The sequence below is a fragment of the Argentina silus genome, assembly GCF_951799395.1.
Source record: "Argentina silus genome assembly, chromosome: 3".
In the NCBI taxonomy this organism is placed as follows: Eukaryota; Metazoa; Chordata; class Actinopteri; order Argentiniformes; family Argentinidae; genus Argentina; species Argentina silus.
The window spans coordinates 4657187-4680632 of NC_139657.1; the positions used below are offsets into that span (position 1 = coordinate 4657187).

General features: G+C 43.6%; 3 protein-coding genes across 5 annotated transcripts; 2 read left to right on the plus strand and 1 right to left on the minus strand.

Moving 5' to 3' along the window:
• The first annotated feature begins 1026 nt into the window (after positions 1-1026).
• Positions 1027-9011, plus strand: LOC310801675 (ATP-dependent clpX-like chaperone, mitochondrial). Of its 2 annotated transcripts, none has more exons than XM_083665746.1 (15): positions 1027-1143; positions 1667-1739; positions 2446-2600; positions 2767-2884; positions 3024-3178; positions 3635-3794; positions 4226-4267; positions 5016-5192; positions 5446-5610; positions 5873-5961; positions 6076-6240; positions 6570-6869; positions 7171-7263; positions 7354-7460; positions 7748-9011. In XM_083665746.1, the coding sequence occupies exons 2-15, from the start codon at positions 1685-1687 to the stop codon at positions 7836-7838; spliced, it is 1872 nt and encodes a 623-aa protein (XP_083521872.1). In that variant the 5' UTR covers positions 1027-1143; positions 1667-1684; the 3' UTR covers positions 7839-9011. The 2 variants fall into 2 exon arrangements, with proteins under 2 accessions (XP_083521872.1, XP_083521873.1); XM_083665747.1 differs by having other exon boundaries at positions 1100-1240.
• Positions 9012-11367: 2356 nt separating this feature from the next.
• ubap1la (ubiquitin associated protein 1-like a) lies at positions 11368-14311 on the plus strand (the record flags this gene model as incomplete). The annotated part of the gene is made up of 5 exons (XM_083665693.1): positions 11368-11499; positions 11747-12418; positions 12547-12705; positions 13859-13960; positions 14174-14311. 5 exons carry the CDS (start codon positions 11368-11370, stop codon positions 14309-14311), a joined length of 1203 nt encoding a protein of 400 aa, XP_083521819.1.
• A 1315-nt stretch (positions 14312-15626) lies between these two features.
• prc1a (protein regulator of cytokinesis 1a) lies at positions 15627-22907 on the minus strand. 2 transcript variants are annotated; one of them, XM_083665830.1, is made up of 15 exons: positions 22783-22907; positions 22187-22319; positions 21972-22094; positions 20317-20559; positions 19901-20071; positions 19199-19348; positions 18914-19061; positions 18574-18710; positions 18309-18404; positions 18046-18192; positions 17709-17819; positions 17385-17495; positions 17036-17212; positions 16826-16863; positions 15627-16213 (listed from the first exon to the last, which is right to left on the minus strand). In XM_083665830.1, exons 1-15 carry the CDS (start codon positions 22791-22793, stop codon positions 16165-16167), a joined length of 1845 nt encoding a protein of 614 aa, XP_083521956.1. In that variant the 5' UTR covers positions 22794-22907; the 3' UTR covers positions 15627-16164. The 2 variants fall into 2 exon arrangements, with proteins under 2 accessions (XP_083521956.1, XP_083521957.1); XM_083665831.1 differs by lacking the exon at positions 16826-16863.
• Between the last annotated feature and the right edge of the window lie 539 nt (positions 22908-23446).

Consider the following 23446-nt stretch of genomic DNA (forward strand, 5'->3'; position numbering starts at 1 on the left):
ACCATACAGTATCTACTGGTACAGTGTCTGCCCCCTATGTCTTTGGGGGTAAAAAAATTTTTTAATTCACTGATTTTCAAGAACTACAGCCACAAACTGCTGAAAACCCATTATAGTTTCTGAAAATAACTGAATGATTTTTTTCTTGAAGAGACATTATTTTGTGAAGTTCCTGACATACTCATGACGTTTTGAAATTTACAGATTTAATCTACAAACCAGGAGACTACAAACACTGGAAATTGAGAATGTACTATACCACAATCGGACCTATCTCTTCCCCAACTCCAAGACATATTTCAAGTTTGCTGTGGATGAAAATGGACTGTGGGTCATGTTTGCCTCAAGTACAAATAAAACCATAATGGCTGCCAGGTTAGACGATAGGAAATTCTTTGTGTTATCTATCATTGACACTACCTATCCTATGCTGAAAGCAGGAAATGTGTTCATTGCATGTGGAGTCCTGTATATGACGGACACCAAAGACACAACAGTTACATATGCCTTTGATTTAGTTACAGAGAAACCTTTGAATGCAAGGTTTCCTCTTAGAGCAACCAATGGCATCATGGCTATGTTATCCTACTATCCCAAAAATCAGCTTTTGTATATGTGGGACAACAGCTATGTGAAAATATGCAAGGCTCATTTTACATTGGATCCAATGTAAAACATAGCGGTGAAGAAACTGTTTAAACATTTCATGTTTCAACATTTAATTGCACTGTTTGTGACAATAAAATCAACTTTGTACAATAAATTGTGTACAATTGTATATTGTAGCATTGTATACTGATCATCAATGAACACCGTTTTCTTTGTAAACGTTATCTTCTCAATTGCCCCCACTGTGTCTCTCTGTCTTTTTCACACACACGCACACACACACACACACACGATTTAACAGTAGATGGCAGCAATGAGCACATGTGATCAAATTATGTCAAATTAACTACTCATGAAGAAGAAGAAACACCCTTGGAAACACGTGATGCAAACAGGAGAAATTACTGGCCTCGATTTCATAGTTTGGCTGACCTACTTCATAACAGCAAACCTACATCATACGGCGTCCAGTCCCACCTGGGGGTAATAACGACCTGGAGGGACAATTCATGCGATCTTTACATTGTGACATTGGTATGACATATTGACCTGTTAAAATAGAGAGTGCCCTTACAGTGACTCGACGAATTTGTGCTCCGGTCAAGACTTGTTTTGGTTCCATTGTGTTCCTGTAAGTAACTAGTTAAAAGCGAATATAGCCAAACATAGCTTTGTTTTGTGTAAAACATACGTAAAATAGCAACCTGACATGTTTCCGGCTTCCCTGGCTGAATGTGAATTGTTATCTTGTTTGCTCTGGCCAGTTTAGCTCGCTGGCTAACTTCCCCAAGCTAGCACTGACTGACTGCTGCACAGGCTTTGGCCTAAACTCTGGGTGATGTTTTCTAGCTAGTTTAGAGACAGAAATAATATAACCAACTGATTCGTGACCGTTATGTAACTACGCTTGTTGATTAGTTTGTTTGCTTAACATATGAGAAATTTGTTTTAACATTGTTTCACAGTCTTTTTGAATTTATGATTATCTATGCTACGGTTGTTTACTAAACTAGTTAGCTAATCCTCACATCAATATACCTCTTTTTTTTTTTGCAAGACCTTGACTGAAAGAAGTATGTCGTGTCCATGCACGTCGGCCGCGAGACTGTTCTTGAATTCAGCACACAGAGGTAAGGACAGTTTGTGGAGAACAGCAGCAGAAACGTTCAACTTTACTGATGAAAAAAGCTAGCTGTAGTTAGCCTAGCCTACATCAGTGGATTACGTGACAGTGTTGACCTCGTATGCTTGCTTAGAAAACAAACTCCCCTTGTTCATTTGGTCAAAAGTATACGCAAATTTGATGTTGTGCCTTAAATGCGCTAGATCAAGCGATGCACCCGATGTTTACAATACATTGGTCAGGTCATATACATAACGGTTTGATCTAACGATTGGCTGAGGAAGACGGAAAGGGGGGCGTGACGTCAGAATCATTACCATCAGAGTCAGATTTTTGGGGAATATTAATTTTAACCACTGACTTCAGTGGTTGGCCTGTCATGATGTGAGGAGTGTACCACTAGTGGGCTTGTTTGTGTACACACACGTATGGCTTATGAGTTTGTAGCACATTGCAGTGTCTGGTTAGGTCCACCAGATTGTGTTTGCTGATACTATAGTCATTGTTGCCTCCTACACGATGCAGTCAAATGTTACTAAGATCTGCCTGTTAGCCAGGGTAATGACTGTAGGATCAGGTGTGTTCATCTGTTCATGCACATTTCACCTTCTCTTGACACAGTTGGCAAGACTCATTTCATAACAATTTCCGTTTATTATTGTTCAGTTCTGTTGACTTGAAAGGTTCGGTGACGGGAGGTTTTCTTGTTGCAGGACTGTTGTGTTCTCGTATTCAGCTGTATTTTCTGAGTAGACCTACGTCCCGGGACACTCATCTACCTCCCAAAGTCTGTGTTAGATCCTTCTCAGAAACTGCCGTCTGCTTTGCCTCTAAAGATGGGACAACAAAGGATAGTGATGGTGGAAAGGTACTTATAATTCCTCCAGGGACAAGGCTTACAAATACACTTCTGTTTGAATTTAATCAAATTGTTTATCAATTAATAACTACTTGTAATAAGCTGTTTGTGGGTTAATTATAAAATACTGATTACAGTGATCAAGATGCCATCTCTCTCTATTCTGTCAATGCAGAAAAGCATCAGTGAAGGAAAGAGGCTGGGGGGCTCCTCTGGGGGGTCAGGGAAAGGAGGAAGCCAGTTGCGCTGCCCAAAATGTGGTGATCCATGCACGCACGTGGAGACCTTCGTATGTGAGTGCCTTTACAAAGCTTGGGATATCCCAAGCTGTCAATTCTTAGGACAAAAGCAATATTGGTCATACAGTATATTGACTTGCCAATCACTGCTGTGTTCGATATTTTGACATGATTTTTTAAAAATATTTTACAGCGTCAACACGCTTTGTGAAATGTGAGAAATGCCATCACTTCTTTGTGGTGCTCTCTGAAACTGACTCTAAGAAAGGGTTGAACAAAGAGGCTGAATCTGCAGCTGAAGCGGTGAAAATGGCCTTCGCACAGAAACCACCCCCACCCCCTAAAAAGGTAAGAAACAAGAACAAGAACTGGACCAGCCACATTTATTGACGCTACTTCGGGTCAGTCCTGTCATACTGTATATAGTCCACTCCAGTTCTTCAATTTCCCTGAATCTTGATTGTCGACTTTAAAGTTAGACTCTGGGATCTGAAGTCGTAGCAAAAAAAGAGCGGTGGCGACGGTCCCAGATCTCATGCATCAACAGTTTTGTTGTGCAGTCGTGAGCGTCTAATAATTGGGAAGCAAATGGTAGCGGAAAAGAAGAAACGGAGGGACATGAAAAGAAAGAAAATGAAATTGAAGGGCAGCGAAACAAGTAGACTCTCCTGTTTGCTCTTGTTCATTAAATATGAATGTATTTGATTTAAAGTTGCTCTGTTGTCACAGGAGTGAAGTCATTCCCCAGAGTCTACTTTTAAACAGGAATTACAACTAGTAGTAAATAAAACGTCTTTTTTCTAGATCTATGCCTACCTCGACAAGTATGTTGTAGGCCAGTCTTACGCGAAGAAGGTGTTAGCGGTTGCTGTGTACAACCACTACAAGCGCATCTACAACAACATCCCAGCTGGGAGTCGACCGCAGGTAGAGGTGGAGAAACAGGCTTCATTGACACCCCGAGGTCAGTATAGTCTTAAGGAACCTAAACTAACAAACTTTGTTGGCCTGTGTTGGTGTTTGTTGGCCTTTGTCGGTGTTTGTTGGCCTATCTGTAACTGACAATCTGTCAGTTAGAGATTGAACAGGGGTTTACTGGTAGTAAGAAACAGAATACCATAACTGTAACCATCAGCAAAATAATTTCAGTAGGTTTCACTTTAGAACTGCAAATGTTGTGATATGCTTCCATTTTGTGGAAAGAACCAAGCAATGTTTCCAAAATGTACTTTAACAGCTGCAAATCCCTTAAAAGCTAAAACGGTCCCGCTTGTCTGTGTGATTTGGCATTTGTCCAACAAAACCGGTGAATCAGTGGAATTTGATAGAGTTTTGTTGCAGGATTGTAGTGGTAATGATAATGTTGATTTGAGAACTCTCATCCTCTCCCCGTAGAGCTAGAGTTGAGACGACGGGAGGATGAATACAGATTCACAAGTAAGTGATTGGTCCTTACACAGCTGTCACTGTGATGTCACTTTTGGAGCCTTCTGTTCTCATATTATTTTTCAAATTTGCACAAATGCCAAAATGTACAGACACTCCTTGTGTAGTCAGCGATTCTTGAATTGGCACTGTTGTGTTAGATTTGAGATATGCAGCAATAATTAGCTTGCCTGTCTTTCTGAACGGGGAGAGTGTTGGATAGGGTGTCCCAGTGACCTAGATACTGTAGCTAACACATCTGCAGTCTCGCTATCTCAGATCTGCTCCCTTCATTCAGTAACTCCACACTGACGCTGAGCAGGGCACATGTATTTATAGATTGAACTTGGACCTATTGCACTCCACATGTTGGCACATATTGCACACGGGAACTAAGTTATGCAATTTCACTCCTGGAAAAAAGACATGATAGGCCTTCTATGAATTTCAGTTTTATTACCGAGTGAGCTGCCTTTATTCACAACACAGCACATTGAATAATCTGTTTGTAAAGTTATGTAGCTTTATTCTCCCTTAAAGAGAGTTTTAACGTTGGATTTTAACACCGGATTTCCTATAAACCCATATTGGCATTCATCACCCTCCTGCCAGTGCCAGACGGGGTCAGTGATTGGGGGACAGGCTCATTGTAATACATGGAATGGAATGTGTAATTCCGTCCTCCAATTTCTACCTCCCCTGGCGCCATGTGTGTAAAATGTGAAATCAAAACATGTGACTTTTTATTTTGTTGTCGTAGAGCTCCTACAGATTGCTGGCATCAGTCCCCATGGTAACGCTCTGGGTGCGTCCATGCAGCAGCAGGCGACCCAGCAGGCCCCTCAGGAGAAGAGGGGCGGAGACGTCCTAGACTCCACCCACTCGGAAATCAGGCTGGAGAAGAGCAACATTGTGCTTTTGGGCCCCACTGGATCAGGTTAGTTTGCTACTCATCAGAATAGTCTGTCCTCAGTGTGCCCTGTATTCATGTCATGTTGTGAGAGAGTAATAAAGAAAATGCATGACAGCTGCAAATCCCTTAAAAGCTAAAGACGTTGGCAGATCGAGTCATCACGGCTGAATGCGTTTGCCCAAATAAAATCACTGACGGCTAATGTTTTCCTATATTATGTCCATAAACATATTCCTCCCCCCCCCCCCCCCCCCCCCCCCCCCCCACTATCTTACAGGCAAGACATTGTTGGCCCAGACTCTGGCTAAATGTCTTGATGTTCCCTTTGCTATTTGTGATTGCACAACACTGACTCAGGCTGGGTACGTAGGGGAGGACATTGAGTCAGTAATTGCGAAACTGCTGCAGGACGCCAACTATTCAGTGGAGAAAGCGCAGCAAGGTGGGTAGTAAACAGTCTCACAGTTCTCTACCCTTCACTTTACATTCCACAAGATCGATGCGTTACCCTTTCGCTGACCACAGTTGGATAGCCCTCTATTGTTTTCTAATTAAACCACTCAAGCACAGACACAATGAACATGGCTATAGAAAAGGAATGTTGTTACGCATTAAGTCCCTTAATCCTTTCTTAATGAATCCGCATGGGAAGGGCTCTTGAGGATCTCATGGCCGTCTCACTGAGCTGGGCTTTCCCTGTACAGGCATCGTGTTTCTGGACGAGGTGGACAAGATCGGCAGTGTGCCTGGCATTCACCAGCTGAGGGACGTAGGAGGAGAGGGAGTTCAGCAGGTCGGCGTTCGACACCGCGTTCATCCACAGGATGCTTCTGGTGTTAATACTGCGGTTTGTGTGTTGTTGTGGCGGCTCACGAGCTGCTTTGCTTTCCATCGGTGTGTTTTGTAGGGCCTGCTCAAGCTCCTGGAGGGGACGATTGTCAACGTCCCTGAGAAGAACTCCAGGAAGCTCAGAGGAGAGACGGTGCAGGTAGACACGACCAACATCCTCTTTGTAGCGTCTGGTGCTTTCAATGGACTCGACAGGATCATCAGCAGGAGAAAGAATGAAAAGGTGAGAGAGGGAGAGATTGAATATGCTTTTCATTGTTCTTAAGGAAGGCTTTGTGAATAGAGAAGCTGTCTAATCTGCGCAATCGTTGTTGAAACTTTTCTAAATGACTGGAAACCTCAGGGAGCCCCTGTACTGCAGGCTTTTGTCCCGGCTCAGTAGAGACACCTGACTCAGCTAATCATGGTTTTGAAGGTCACTTGATTATTTCAATCAGGCGTGATGGCACTGGGCTGGGACAAAAACCTGGACCGAACCGCGGCTCTCCAGGATCAGGATTGAGCATTAATCATGTCTCTGTGTGTAACTCCTCGTCCATCTCTGTCGTCCAGTACCTGGGTTTCGGCACGCCCTCCAACATGGGTAAGGGACGCCGAGCGGCGGCCGCGGCCGACCTGGCCAACAGCAGCGGGGAGACGGACACGATAGCGGAGATCGAGGAGAAGGACCGACTGCTGCGCCACGTGGAGGCGAGGGACCTCATCGAGTTTGGGATGATCCCAGAGTTCGTAGGCCGCCTGCCCGTGGTGGTCCCCCTGCACAGTCTGGACGAGGAGACGCTGGTCAGGATCCTCACCGAGCCCCGCAACGCTGTAATACCCCAGTACCAGGCGCTCTTCAGCATGGACAAGGTGGGGAACAACAACAACAACAACTCCACACTAACACAATGGTACTCAATGTTAACCACAATGGTACTCAATGTTAACCACAATGGTACTCAATGTTAACCGTTGCAGACCAGATACCAACAGCTCAGGACGCTGTATTATCCAACAACCCCAAACTGTACAGTGGATTTCTGCCATTGTCAATGATAAGTTTGTCAAATGATTGTGAATGACAATCGTTTATTCGGGGAAAGTGCATTTTAATCTTCATTGACACTGGTTCACTGTTGTAACCGCTGTCTTCTCTTTCCTTGCGTCCCAGTGTGAGCTCAGTGTCACTCCAGGTGCCTTGCAGGCCATAGCCAGGTTGGCCCTGGAGAGGAAGACTGGAGCCCGGGGGCTCAGATCGATAATGGTACGTCAGCTTGGCATTCATTCCTACCCGTGATGTGCATGTCATGTCTTCAGTCGTCTTACGTGGGTGTTTGAACTCTGTCTCTCACAGGAGGTGCTGCTTCTAGAACCCATGTTTGAGGTTCCGCACTCTGACATCATGGGGGTAGAGTTGAACAAAGAGGTTGTCCAAGGGAAAACAGAACCCATATACGTCAGGTCAGTTAATCTGAATGTATGCCCTTCTCATCAGGGGAGGCTGGTGGAGGCAGAAATCGGAGGGACAGGCTCGTTTGTAATGCATGGAATGTTTGATGCTATTCCTCATTCCATTCCATTCATTACAATGAGCCCGTCCTCCGATCTCTACCTCAACCAGCCCTCTCCACTGCTTCTCGTGGATGGATTTAAAACAGTTTTTGAGAAGTTTTTCGTCAGAGATTCTACAGTTACACCGAGGCCGTGAGGTCTGAAACCTGGACTAAAGTCGCCATTTTGTTTTCCAGGGCGCCGGCAAAGGAGTCGTCAGAGGAGGAGTATGACTCTGGCATTGAGGAGGAGAACTGGCCGCGACAGGCTGACGTGGCCAACAACTGACCCTCCGGGTCCCTTATTAGAAGAACTCCTAATTACACAGTGCAATCTAGAATCATTAGCCTCACCTAGACCTTTAGATTGGAACCAGCTGAGGGTTCCGCATATTCCAGCCCCCTGAAACCCCAACGCTGCGGCCGAGGAGGCTGTGCTGTAGTAAAAACCTGAAGAATGAATCCTTTTGGTCCCATGCGTCAGCTGTTAATTCTTAAAGTAAAAAAAGGAACGTGTACTAACCAGTTGGACCTTTAAAAGTGTATTCTCAATCTTTGGCGATTGTTAACGTTTTATCTAAAAGATAATGCAATTTTTATTGATTTAGTGTTTTCTCTTTTTTTTTGGGGGGGGGGGGTGAGAATGAAATGGCGAGGGGAAACAAATCAACATAATGGGGATCATATTGTACACTTGAAGACAGAGCGAGGAATGTTCAGTTTTAGTGTTTTCACGTTACATAACACAACTGATGCCTCCTTGTCACTGGGGCATGATATTCCATGAGCACATCAATATTTTGATGTTTTTCTTATACCCACCATTTCAATAATGGTGTTCATTATAACACTGGGCTATAAATGTTGGTAGAGTTTATAATCTATTTGTATCACATGGCAACCTGTAATTAGGAAAACATATCGTACAGTGTACATCAACCACCAGCGCCACTAAGCAAAGCAGGTGAAAGTAGTAGATCTTTTTAAACAATGGTTATTGTTATGTGTGTTTTATTTGCTCCCTCTGCCCTCTCTCTCCCTTTAGGGAATATATGATTGTCTCAGAACCCTGTATCACAGGACGAGATCAACAGGGCAAGAGTTTAGTTCTTGTGTTGGGTTAAGATAAGAAACCCTGCTTTCACCTTTAGTGATGCTTTGTCTTGTAGCTAAACGGAACACCGATAGACATTTCTGTAATTAAGCCTTCACTTCAGTGTAGTCTTCAGACTGAACCATGCTGCTGTCCTCTTCAATGCTGTATGTGCTAAATGATGAGATTTACTTTGGTTTATACCTTCTTTGTTAGCTTAAAGTGAAGTTTTTGGAAAGCGCTCTCCTCCCGGTTCTTAAAGGTCAAAAACCTGTATGCCCAAAAGTTGTGAATCTCAAATTTATTGATGTGATTGTTTAAACATATAAATGAAATGTATATCTCTGTACAGAATTCTTGTTTTCGTTTGACATTTTGTTATGCGGCACATTTAGTTAATGTTGATCATTTTTCAAATGTGTTTCTGTTATTTGTATGAATTGACATACAGTTCTACATAAAACCACTAGAGGGCACCATGGAACCCCTGTCTATACACTCACCGAGCACTATTAGGAACACTATACTAATTCAAGATTCAAGATTCAAGATTCTTTATTTGTCACGTGCATACAAGTATACAGTGAAATGCAAAAGTGACAGTGCCACAGAGTAGTGCAACAATACGTTTTAAAATAGAATAAAATAAAATAAAATAGAAGTACTAAAAAATATACAGTATGGACAGTATAAACAGTATAAACAATATGAACAGTATAACCAGTAAGCAATATAAATAGCAGATGGATTATGTGTGTGCATATGTGTTAAGATGACAGTGCATGTGTGAGTGACTTGAGGGGGGCACTGGTGGGGTCATCGTTGACGATTCTGATGGCGTGGGGGAAGAAACTCAGCCTTAGCCTCTCTGTTCTTGCTGCATGACAGCGGAGGCGTTTTCCTGACCGCAGCGGCTGGAACAGTCCATGTTTCGGGTGGTGAGGGTCCTTCATAATCCTGTAGGCTCTGGTCCTACACCTCCTGGTGTACAGGGCATGGAGAGGGGGGGTTGGAGCTCCCATGGTTTTTTCTGCCAGGTGTACCACCCTTTGCAGAGCTCGCCTGTCCTGGGCCGTGCTGTTACCGTACCAGACGGTGATGTTGCCAGCCAGGATGCTCTCCACAGCTCCAGAGTAGAAGGACTGAAGGATCCTCCGGGAGACTCTGAATTTCCTCAGTTGCCTGAGATGGAACAGGCGCTGCCTTGCCTTTCCCACCAGAGAACTGATGTGGGTAGTCCAGGTCAGGTCTTCTGAGATGTGGACTCCCAGGTATTTAAAACTGCTCACCCTGTCCACAGCAGTCCCTCCGATGTCCAGCGGTGTGTAGGCCCTTAGTTTTTGGGTAGGGCCTCCCTTTGCGCTCAAAACAGCCTCAATTCTTCGTGGCATTGATTCCACAAGATGTTGGAAACATTCCTTTGAGATTCTGGCCCATGATGACACGATTGCATCACGCAATTCCTGCAGATTTTTCAGGTGCACTTTCAAGCTGTGAATCTCCCGTTCTACCACATCCCAAAGGTGTTCGATTGGATTCAGATCCGGCGACTGGAAAGACCACTGAGGAACACTGAACTCATTGTCATGTTCATGAAACCAGTTTGAGACAACTTTTGCTTTGTGACATGGTGCATTATCATGCTGGAAGTAGCCATTAGAAGATGGGTAAATTGTGGCCATGATAGGATACACATGGTCAGCAACAATACTCAATTTGGCTGTGGCATTCAAGCGATGATTTACGGGTATGTATTAACGGGCCCAAAGTGTGCCAAGAAAACATTCCCCACACCATTACACCACCTCCACCATAAGAAGGTGTAGAGGTGTTCCTAATGAAATGCCCGGTGAGTGTATTTCTGCCTCACATGGCAGAGAGCATGTGTTGTGTTCTTCATAACTAAGCAGCTCATGTTTAATCTCTGAAGGGGTTGCAAACTATCCTGTTCCCAACACATCAGCGTTTCCCTAATCCCGTCTTTCCTCCAGACAGGTAATACGAATGAGGTGCATTAGAGGTGAATGCAGCAGGTGCAACCAAACAGATCAAACAGTGTTATTGTTTCTGTCAATACCGAAAAAGCTCTAAAATGTGGTTCCACACAAGTCGGTCTGGATAAAGTTACCATTGATTTCACTCATCAAAGCCTAATCTGCAAACCCATCTCTGCCTTTGTGTTTTTCAACAACAGCTCTAGAAGAGAATGCGTTGATTCCCGACTGTTATTTAGCACACGTTTACCAAGAACAATGCCAAAGAGATCACTTCAATTATATCCTTCTTTAAAAGAAGCACGTCCTTGGTACTGCTCCAGGAGTAGTAGCTAGTAGTAAACAATGTACTGATGATGTCAGGGGCTTAGTGATCAAGAGAATTATCCTGTGTGATCGTGTCTGAGAATTAGTAACAGTACGTACCTGTTAAGACTCCACAAGGCGGTGAACCTGGGAGAGGACACTTTTCTAAGGAGGTGAGTGCCTATGAAATGCAAAGAATGTGTGATCCATAATTCAAGACGATCAACTTGAGAGCAGCTTGGCATTCGTTAATATTCGTGAAGACCTTTTCATGTTAGTAGGTATTGCATTCACATTCCGTTTCTATCATGGTATCACCTGACAGCATTTCGGTTTTTTTCATCTGCTAATTTGTTCAGGGAAATACACTGCAATCTCTTTGTCCTCTAATATGTGTGTGTGTGTGTGTGTTTTTTGGCTACAGAATGAACAGTCTGGAGGAGGTTCCCTTTAAGACCCTGCTGGGTTCACTGGAGGAGCCCCTGGGAGAGATACAACTAGTTACAGCCCCAGAGATCACCATACCGGACTCCCTCCAGATACTGAGAGAGACAGAGGTTAGACAACTACAATGAACACTGAATCAATGAACCAAATCATTGGTTTCTAATCGAAGTTAACCTCTTTCTCTACAAAGCATACATTCCTTAGCAGCAAAAGTTGGGAAAATAGAACCAGAAATACTTGAACTCTGAGGATAAGCGCTTAATAAGATTATTGGTATTGTAGGTGTCCTGAACCCATCTACGTTGTTGTTTGAAACAGTAATTTCATGCTATGTGACATTTGTGATTTATTTGGCAGTATGAGTTCACCGTGGAGAACTGGGTCTTGACTGGGCTGCAGGGGGGCTACCACAGGGAAGCACGGTCAGCCCGTTTACACGGTAGCCCGGTACCCCCTTCCTGCCCCCCCCACTGGTTGATATCCAGCCGCAAGAGCAGTAACCTGTGGTCGCCCACCGCCCGCCCCCGGAGCCACAGCATGAGCTCTACAGACACACGCCGCCGGCACCACCGCAGCATCAGGTTCGTCCTCTGCGACTCGGAGGATGAAGCTGGCTATTCGGAGGATGACGAGGCCTCCTCCACGGATGATAACATTCGGTCACATCGCTCCCAGAGTGGGGGACGGCCGCGGAGCACCGCTCCGAAACACCCACTCTCCAGAGTCAACGACCATCTTTGCTCTGCGCCTCACCCCTCTAAATCACAGTCCATTCGGGTCCATGTCCGCCCCAGAACGGCGTCCGCGTCTTGCGTCCAGAACTGCAGGCAGTCGTCGCTGGAGCAGTCGCGGGTCAGCAGCCCACTATGCCATGACCAGAGGCACTGCAAGAAGAGACAGCACTCGCTGTCCTCCATGGGCAGAAAGCTTGGCGCTGGTACTCAGCTCCACTGCCCCTCCCCACCCAGCAGGCCCCAGCAGCAAAGGCCCTCCTCAGCTGGACCCGTCGTCAAAAACCACAGGCAGAAGGTTAGCAAACCCTCTCTCATACATAGATCAGGACTCATAATTCCTCAACTCTGTGTTATTAATACCATGATGGACAGTATTCGTATACTAACCCCCTCATTCTTGCCTGCCCTCCCTGGCTCCTACAGGTTTTACAGTCACACGGCATCTTCTTTGATACGACTTCTTTGCTGTCAGCCCTCAGCCAGGACGAGAGGGACATACTGGAAGCCATCATGGAGCAGGGCTACTCACTACGCACAGCCATCCTCGCTCTGCAGAAAACAGGCTGTCGCAGCCCCGAGCAGGTAGGCTTTTCTGACTGTGTAACCCAGTGTTTCCCAACGTGTGGGGCGCTTGGGGGGCGCGGGAGTACTGCAGCGGGGGGCGTAGGGAGATGGGACAGGAGAGAGAAATTAAGTGTACTGTTGTGGGTAGAAAATCCCAAAACGCCCAGTCGGAAATATGTTGAAATACGTTGCACACGGGAGCTGTAAACAAACACTTTCACTATTGCTAAGTTACAATTTAAACGACGCGCCCGACTGTCATGCCATTTTGTATGAACTGTTAGCCAAGTGTTCCAGGTAAAGCCACAAAGTCAAAGATCAGAAAATATGACGAGGCATATCTCTCCTTCGGGTTCAGTTCTACTGAGGTCGGTGCGGAGGAGCGACCAGTGTGTGTACTGTCTCAAAACTCTTCGGCTGACAGCATGAAGCCCTGTAAACTAAAGCGTCAGTTTGAGACAACAAACCCAAATTATGCTATCAAGCCCCTGGACTTCTTCAAGAGAAAGCTCAATGAATACCGAGGTCAGCAGAGTCGCTGTCTTAAAACGGCATCGGTACCGAGCAATGCCCAGCTAGCCTCCTACAAAGTGGCCTCCAGAGTTGCCCAATGCAAGAAACCGCACACTATAGCAGAGGAATTACTACTCCCAGCTGCAATAGTCTAGATATGGTCTCTACTATGATAGACGAGGCAAGTGCCCAAACGCTGAGATCTATCCCCCTGTCCAACAACACAATAGCGAGACGCATCACCGATATAGGATATGAAAGGGCAGCTTATCGATACGATCAAGGATAAACGCTTCGCTCTTCAAGTGGATGATGTGAGATACATTGATAGAAATGATGGAGGATTTGCTGTTTGGTAACTATGTTCCAACGCAGACAACAGCTGATGAACTGTTCAAAATCATTGACAGCGGGTTTAAAATGGGAGGACTGTGTGGGGATTTGCATGGACGGGGCTCAGGCCGCGTCAGGGAGACTAGGAGGGCTGCGCGCTCTGATCCAGCGCGTCGCACCGAGAGCTGAGTGGATCTCAAAACAACTGAATTCTTCAATTACCAAAGGGGGGCCTGACTGAAAAAGTTTAGGAGGAGTGAAGGGGTAGGGAGGGAAGAGGTGTCTAGACAGTTATACAACCGTGACTACTCTCTTTTCCCCATAGATCCTGAGCTACCTGGTTGCGAGTGACCGGCTGTGTAAGTTGGGGTACAATGAAGCACAGGTAGAAGAGGCGCTGGAGATGTTCCAGAACTGTGAGAGCAAGGTGATGTATGACCAAGGATTGAATCTACACAACTGATATCATGAATTAAGACAGAGAGCCAGCAATAATGATATCTAATAGAAATGCTTCGGTAGGCAAAATACATCAAGTGTAGATACAAGTTAACTTTGTTGGAGGTTGTTTTTTCTGACCGGAGGGGGGGGGGGTCTTTAATCCAATTGCCTGATGTTACCACTCCATAATTTATTTCAGGCTGCAGAGTTCCTGAGCCTTCTGACACAGTTCAATGAGATGGGCTTCCAGCAGAGTGCAATCAAAGAAGTGCTGCTCCTCCATGAGAATCACAGAGAGAGGGCCCTGGAGGAGCTGATGACTCGGGTGTCCTTGTAGTCTTTACCTGATGAAATATCTGTTCTACCGCTCATTAGCTGGAGTATATATTGCAGCAGCATTGTAACCTTTATACAAGCATACAAACTAAACCTGCACATACATAGTGATGGACTAGACCAGAGGGACAATCAACCTATACAGTCTATATAACTGACCCAAACATCTGATCAGACAGCAGGGCCCAGTATTTCATTTTTCAAAACGTTTATATATCTGGATCAGAATGTTTTGCTATACAGCTATCAGATTGAACTGGCTGATGTCCCACTATGCTACTCAAATTCTGCCAGATCGGATGGCAAAAAAAATAAATCTGGATCATTCTGATCTAGATTAAACGTTTTTAAATACTGGGCCCGGAGTATAGAAAGACAGCTGTGCAGAGTGGTTGTTAAAAGCAGACACCCAAATACATTCGATTTAAGGTGACCAAACCTTACGTGAAAACTCAAAATACATACACCAAATATCTGTTATCTCATTAGCTGGGGTGTATTATGCAGCAGCATTGTAACCTTTATACTAGATATCAATATGTAGATTCATGATGCATGACCAACTAAAGAAAAAAACGCTTGGTGCGACGCATGTTGGACTTTGACTTTGGGAGTAATGAATAGATAAGACGATGTCACAGCGTGCAATGATGTAATTATTTTACGATGTTCGTTACACTGTACAATAAAAACAACATTTCCCTCCTGACTTGTTATTTCAGTGTAGCATGTCAGTAGCTACACAATGAAAGTCTGAACCACTGCATTACACATATAACAAGCAAACAACTTCATAGCAGAATGGCAATTATATTGCTGTAGAATTACAGATGGGAGAAGGAACATTTATGGCCCAGAGAACCCAGCTGTGGAGGATGGACAGTGGTTCAGCTGATGTGAGGGCAATGGGAGGGTTGTTTTGCCCCTGAAGGACCTGCACATACTGTCGAGTCTGCAGAGGATGGGCTCATAGAATCTCAGAGTGACCTAGATGTGTGGTCTGATTGTCTTGCTGGTATGCAGTCGCACCCGCAGCTTAATAAACATGCGTTACATGTTTCTCCCCGCCACCCAACCCCTAAGATCAAAGCTATGCAAACAAAAAGTATACAGCAGTTGAGTTTCCACACATTCATGGTTAGAAAATATCAGATTTCCTATCATCATTTGTGTGAATATCAACCCTTTAAGAATTTGGGTTGAGTTAAGTATTTTCAGCAAACCCTATTGCCCTGCCATTAACTTGAATCATACTGTGTAATCATGGAGAGATTGAGTCTATTTTTTTTTTTAAAACAAACAAAACATTTATTTACAGTTTGCAAATCACCAGTAAAAAATGACATTGATAAACAAACGCTTCATCCTTCCAGCTGTGATGACTATTAAAAATGCTAAACCACTAGTAGGTTATTCAAATGTAGTGTAAAGCCAATGTTGATAGAATACTTATGGTTAGGTAACCCCCAAGTTTATAAAGTACACAAATTTGCCCTAGTCCCAATCTGGATGACTAAAATGATGTAGTGTTATGAAGAAAGGATCCCACGTTTCATAAAAACTTTGGTAAAGTCCACATAACATGTAATTCAGCATGATTGATCTCCATCCAGCTTGATTAATGTCTAAAGCTCAAGCGGCTTCAAAATCGCCCCAAAAAATATATTACAAATCTTCTGACAAAGGTCTTTTACATTTGATTACATTCAATACGTATTGAAAGATATCCTTCTCGGACAACCAGACACCAACAACGGTGATAAAAACGTAGCCAGAGCACTGGATCACTCAGAGTGCAGTCCTGAGCACTCACAGATGCAGTCCTGAGCACTCACAGATGAGTGATGGTGGAGTTCAGATGTCCTGTCTTGGCGTTAGAGCTGAAACCTTTTGAGAGGTCTCGCTGTGGAAGGAGACAGAAGGATTAAAACAAACATATAAAAAAGGCATACAAACTAAACCCACACATACATAACAATGGACTAATCCAGAGGGACAATCAACCTATACAGTCTATATAACTGACCCAAACATCTGATCAGACAGCAGGGCCCAGTATTTCATTTTTCAAAACATTTATATCTGGACCAGAATGTTTTGCTATCCAGGATCAGATTGAACTGGCTGATGTCCCACTATGCTCCTCAAATTCTGTCAGATCTGATAGCGGATAGCAAAAAATAAATAAATAATCTGGATCATTCTGATCTAGAATCAACATTTTTTTTAAATACTGGGCCCAGAGTATAGAAAGAGAGCTGTGCGGAGTGGTTGTTAAAAGCAGACACCCAAATACATTCGGTTTAAGGTGACCAAACCTAACGTGAAAAGTCAAACAGAAAACTCAGCATCACACAGCCCTGTGTATATAGACAGTGAATTGTCTCCTCACAGATTCTTAGACAGCTGAAGAGAGCGGTTTGAATCCAAAAGGTCATCATACCATTGACATGCATATTTGGTTAGCATGGCGAGCCTCAGACTGTTATGGGGTTAAATACATGTTCATACAGACCTGGTTATTACCGTGGATTCAATGTTGACAAAATCCTTCTAAAATAGAAGGTTGAATTACACATTGATTCTCGGAATTTTGATGACTTACTCAAGATGTCTGTAATTCCATTACTGAGTAAGGCTCTGGTGCATGGCATTAGTCATAAATGACTGGATCGTGTGTTGCTGGGTTACCGTCGGTAGGTGACGTAAGAAATGGGGAAATTACCGCAAATTCCGAATAGGTGCTGGCAACCGAGTTAATACTGTAGTTACGTTGTGGACTAGCCGGAGTTCTTAAAACACCACCCAGGGCAGTTCCATTGACACGAGACATGTTCTCTTTGTTCCTCTCCACTGTGCGGGGAGTCCTTCCACGCGCAGGTGTTCTCAGTCCCAGACCAACCTAAGACAGAACATTGGTAGTATCAGAAGGTAGCATCGGAAAGTAGTATCAGAAGGTAGTATCGGAAAGTAGTATCAGAAGGTAGCATCAGAAGGTAGCATCGGAAAGGAGCGGTCTTTGATACTGTGTGTTTGTATCGAAGCAGTGAGGCGTGGAAGGGAACTGCACTGACCTTGCTGGCAGACGGAGGTGGTCTGAGGACTGGAGAGTGGCACATGGTCCCAAAGGTGGAGCGTAAGGTGCTGTTCGGAGTGGAGCTGGAGATGCTGGAGGTGGCGTTGAGCTGGGGAAAAAGGAAATAATGTCTGTTTTGTATTTTCACAACATGCCACTGTGAGGATATTGGTCACCTAGGCTTTGAAAGAGAGAGACTTAGGAATATTAATTCAACAGAAAAAAAAAAAACCCTCCTCTCCCGTTTAAATGTGATCACAAAAAATACAATAACCCCCAACTGTGTTGAAACATATATGAAGATGAAAACATTGGGTAATACCTTTCGAGATTTGCCAGGTGTGGGAGTCCCTGCTAGGCGCCTTTTGGATGGAGTCTTCATCATGGTTCCATAAAGCATGTCCGTCTCGGTCTGTTTGGTTTTCTTCAGTTGCTATTGTACAGGTCAAAGGTCAGCAATACAATTCAGAAAATGTCTTCAGTCATTACTAAGAAATCATGAAACTCCAAAGTAGTTTGGTTGAGGTTACGGGAGGCTGGTGGAAGCAGAAATCGGAAGATGGCTTCGAAACCATTCCTGATTCCATTCCGTGCATCACAACGAGCTCATCCTCCGATTTCTGCTTCCGCCAGCCTCCCCTGGTTGACTTCCACCTTACCCTATCCAGTTTCTCCTGCTCTTTCTCCATGCGGAGGAGTTCCCACTGCTCTTGGACATACTGTAGGAACTTCTGTCCGTGGACCAGGAACTCCCTGCCCTGTTCCTGCTCCCACAGGTCAATCTGGACCTTCAGGGTCTTCTCCAGCTAGAATAAACAGGAGAACATGAGTTACCATCAACAACTACAATTATATAAAAAAGAAAAAGAAAAAAAAGAAAACTGTATATCATATAGGAACCCCAGCCATGACATTTCCTCACCTTTGGCAGACTTTTTTGCAGGTCAGCCCTCTGCTTCTCCTCTTTGAGAAGATTCCCTCCACGGTTGTTGAATCTAGAAGGATCCGTTGCCTTTTTCTATGAACAGTGTGACAATGTATTCATTATAACATCTTTGGTAAGAGGACCATTCTTAGCCATACTGATACATAAGCACTTGTACAGACACTTGTACAATATCCGCAATCAATCAACAGACCATTGAAGAACATCTTAATTTAGTCATTTTCATCGTTGTTGTACTCACCTCAAGTTCTAAGAACAATGTCCAGCTTTCCTGCCACCCCATGACTCCCTCAAAGAGCTCCCGGTGATCTTCATAATGCTTTTTGAGATTCAAGACCTCAGCCTCATGCATGTTCAGTATCTCCTCTGTGAAGTTATCTGTGAAGAGACATGCATTAGGGACCGACTTTCACATACAGTAAACAATCAAAACACATACTATGCTAAATAGTCCTAGCATCGACTTTTTCCCCCGTATGATGACAGATGTGTAGATGATTCACTTACTTTAGACAAATGTACTTGTTGTAGCAGTCGCCTTGGTTAAAGGCGTCCGCTAAGTGTCAAAAATATAAACTCACCATCATAGTAGGGCACAAATGCCTGACGCTGCTCTAGGCTGTAGTAGCATCTCTCCCAGAACAGGGCCAGCTCTGCTCTGATGGCTTCAATCACATTCTGCATATTCTTGATCTTGAGCACCTCCAGACGCTGGGTCTCAGCTTGCAGCTGCAGAGAAAAACACAAACATCAGCGATAACATTCCATTCATCTCTCTCTCCCTCTCTCTCCCTCTCTCTCCCTCCCTCTCCCTCCCCAAACAAACAAACAAAAAAAACAAGAAACAAAAGACAATGTTTGCTCACAGCATCCATATTCTTCTTCTTTGATGCCACCATATGCTGTGAGAGGGCCTCCCTCTCCTCCTGAGGAATCTGCAGCCTCTCCCAGAGCTCCTTGATCGTGTTGCGGTAATAGACGCACCGGTTCTCGTTCTCAGTCTTGCGCTCTTCCAACTATGAGAAACAAAACGAAAGACAACATCACTAAACTGGTCAGGTGCTGTGTTGACAGATGTACCACTGATGCATTTTTAATCTAATCAAATAGCCTATTATACCCAACAGCAATGATGTCCTCTTGGGCCAGGTCCCCCTCACAAGAGGGGATCCTCATGGATAATTAAGAGTTAAATAACCAATAGTAATTCTAGTAATAACCAGTCCCTTAAGTGTTCATTTCACATAAAGAAATAAAATGTCCCACGCTCAGTTCTCTCTTTTTTTGGTGTTCTAGCACTATGTTGCAATATATGAGTATGTGTGCAAAACAACTTGTGAAATAGTTTGAGGTCTTTAGCTGACATTCTTCTGCCTGTCAGTCCTCCACCATCAGCTTCACATGAACACGCTGACAGGGGACAAACATGTTGATGTGTGGTTTGATTGGACCAGGTAATAATATTGAATAATATTATATTTCACCCCCTTATTAGTGAGACTCAAAAATAAGTAGATAGAATAAAATCATTAGTGTAAATTAAGTCTTTCTGTCATCGGTCAACTCACCTGATTAAGCAGCAGGTTGAGAGCAGCAATGTTGTTGTCAGACAGGCAGAACGCCTCCTCATCCTCACACACCACATCCCTCTCAAAACTGCTGTCTGGCATCTGATCCAGATCCTCCATACAAAAGATGATCTTCTTCTTGGTGCCCACAAACTCAGCATGACGGCGCTCCTGAAACAATGAGAAACATTGTCAAACAATGGCACTATAACTCTGCTTTAAAGAACTCCTCAGTATTTATCTGGTGAGATTTATAGGACAAATATATAGTGAATCAATATCATGTTCACTTTGTTGCACCTCTGCTGGATAAGTCCAGTTTACTGGGCTGCAGTGTGCCATCTACCATTGCAGAGTAGTCCCCAACAAATAACAGCTAACCCAGAGACACCCCATGAATGATGAAGCGGGCATACCTTCTCTTTAGTGAGGCTGTCAAGGTATGAGCGATAACTCTCCAGCTGCTCAAGGGATGGGACAGAATCGCGATCGATGCAGAAGGGGGTTGAACACATTAAATCACACAGGTCCTGGTCCTGCTTCCATAGTGCCTTCAGCTCCTGTGTTCTCTGGCTCTTCTGTTTCATCATCACCTCCAGCCGAGTGCGGATGTCCTTCTCCAGCTGCAACATTGTACTTCCCTCCTCCTCCTCCTCCTCCTAAAAAGATCAGAATGGTTGAGGAAGCTTCTTCCCTGCGGCTGGCACCCTACTGAACTCCAACTCGGCACCTAGGTTACAACCTACCAACCCCTACACCCCCCCCCCGACAATTGTACTACTCCTACCCCATAGTATTCCTATAAACTGTACATACTGTATCCTCACTTGTACACACTGCTCTTCTACTACATACTACTACTGCTCTTCTACTACATACTACTACTGCTCTTCTACTACATACTACTACTGCTCTTCTACTACATACTACTACTGCTCTTCTACTACATACCACTGCTCTTCTACTACATACCACTGCTCTTCTACTACATACTACTACTGCTCTTCTACTACATACTACTGCTCTTCTACTACATACTACTGCTCTTCTACTACATACTACTACTGCTCTTCTACTACATACTACTACATACTACTGCTCTTCTGTACATACTACTGCTCTTCTACTACATACTACTGCTCTTCTACTACATACTACTACATACTACTGCTCTTCTACTACATACTACTACTGCTCTTCTACTACATACTACTGCTCTTCTACTACATACTACTACTGCTCTTCTACTACATACTACTACTGCTCTTCTACTACATACTACTACTGCTCTTCTACTACATACTACTACTGCCCTTCTACTACATACTACTGCTCTTCTGTACATACTACTGCTCTTCTACTACATACTACTGCTCTTCTACTACATACTACTACTGCTCTTCTACTACATACTACCGCTCTTCTACTACATACTACCACTGCTCTTCTACTACATACTACCACTGCTCTTCTACTACATACTACTACTGCTCTTCTACTACATACTGCTACTGCTCTTCTACTACATACTACTGCTCTTCTACTACATACTACTGCTCTTCCGTACATATCTGTCTACATTGTTCATAATGCACATACCCTTATTTTTTTTATGCTACTGTTAATACACTGCACATATCTGTTTATACTGTTCATACTGCATTCCATATTTATTCTGCTTATTTACTCTGCTTTAATGTTACTGTTAATACATATATACTGCACTGCCTATACAGCTCATATGCTGCTTACACTGTTCATACTGCATTCTATTTATTCTGCTTATAATGTCACTGCTAATACATATACTGCTTACACTGCACTACTTATACTGCTCATATATTGCACTACCTGTATATATTGTTCACACTGCACTTTTCTGCTTTTTTGCAGTTCTGGTTAGACGCTAACTGCATTTCGTTGTCTCTGTACTTGTACTCTGCACAATGACAATAAAGTTGAATCTAATCTAATCTAAACACAGATAAAGAACATATAAATTAACATACGTATAAATAATGAACATACCATTGGCTTTCAAAATCATTACATTTCTAGATTGGGGTTGTACCTCAAACGGGGCCAGTTGAAGTTCACAGCACAGAGTATCAAGCTCTTTGCGACAGGAGTCTATGCTGGTCATCAGTCGCTTTCTGAGGCCCTCTTCTTCTGCAATCATCATGTCCAGCAAGTTCTGTTGAAAAAGAAAACATAACTCAGAATGCGATCAGCTAAACAGCTTATAATCAAGTAAAGCCACATCAGTTGAAACCATAGTTAACTCACTTTGACATGCTTCCGGACCACATCAGTCCTCTGTAATCGCTGGTCCTCTGGAATGCCAATCTCTTCCCAAATGTCCTTCAATCGACCCAGTGCTTTATTCAGGCACTGCACAGATTCTGCAGCATGGAGTTCACTGTAGAGATAAATGGACAAACACAAACGAAATGTTTAGTTGTGTTTACTATGGGAGCCCTCTCTGCCAAGCCAGCTAGAAAAAAAAGCTTGTCAGGACGTTAAGTCTAAACATCGCAGGATCCTTTGGTATGGAAATAATGTTGAACGGCAGGTTAGCCAGCTACTAGCATCATCATGCCAAGAACCAGCTAGCTAGTAGCTATCTTATACTAACTTACAGTACTTGTTGAGACGGGAGTAACACCGGTTTTAACATGATAAACTCAAGTCAGCTAGCTTGCTAAGTTTACTGGCAACTGAAGTTTGTTTAGCTAAGTAATTGTATTAGCCAGCAAACGGACACTGGCTGAACTCCCTTCCTTATGCTAGTAATAGTTAGCTAGCGACAACCACTTGTTTATAAATCAAATAGGCCTAACATAGCGAGCAGGCTTAGAAACCAGAACAAAAGTTTCACTAACCTCTTTCTCATGGTCGCGGTCCAACAGATTAGTTGTTTGTTAGTTTGTAATAATTAACTAATGTAAAATGTGTGTATTTCAGGCACAATGAATACAACCACCGATTGTTATCTGTCCGACAGTGGCTAGTCTGCTATTTGAGTCTTTTCAAATTTTCCACCGAAACACAACGTCGCCTCTCATTGGCCATTAAACGTGTGCGTCATCGAAACTGTTTTTGTGGGTGTAGCTAATCTATGGGGAAAAATAAGGATTAGGTTCACTGTTAATCAAAGGATCACATCTAGATAATAATTGATCATACACCATTTGGGAATATTACATGATCATTTTGCAAATTAAATCGAGGATAAATACACTTAGTTTTGATATGGAATTTTCCATGTTATGTTTTCAAATGCAAAAAGGTTTAAAAATCTCTAGGGCCTCACTGATTTCCCACTCTCCCACACTGACCTGACATGAAGATAAATTAGATTTTTCTTTTAATCATTGAAGTGATCAGATTGATGATGAGGCAGAGGAAGCGTGTAAATGTAAATTTACACTTTCATCTTAGTGTATTGTTGATCTTATCTTAAACCATGTCTCCTATCAAGGAATTACGCCATGCACATTGTAAAGATGACTAACTGACAGTGATGAAAGATATTAGCTAATCAAA

Bases quoted from the DNA above. Each gene is read 5' to 3' on its own strand.
- LOC310801675 (XM_083665746.1), top strand. From the start codon at position 1,685: ATGTCGTGTCCATGCACGTCGGCCGCGAGACTGTTCTTGAATTCAGCA. The intron at 4,268-5,015 runs GTAAGTGATTGG...TTGTTGTCGTAG, and splicing joins GGATGAATACAGATTCACAA to AGCTCCTACAGATTGCTGGC. The intron at 6,870-7,170 runs GTGGGGAACAAC...CTTGCGTCCCAG, and splicing joins CGCTCTTCAGCATGGACAAG to TGTGAGCTCAGTGTCACTCC.
- prc1a (XM_083665830.1), bottom strand. The intron at 19,062-19,198 runs GTGAGCAAACAT...TTTTCTCTGCAG, and splicing joins AGAAGAAGAATATGGATGCT to CTGCAAGCTGAGACCCAGCG. The intron at 17,213-17,384 runs GTCAGTGCAGTT...GTTCTGTCTTAG, and splicing joins CACCTCCGTCTGCCAGCAAG to GTTGGTCTGGGACTGAGAAC.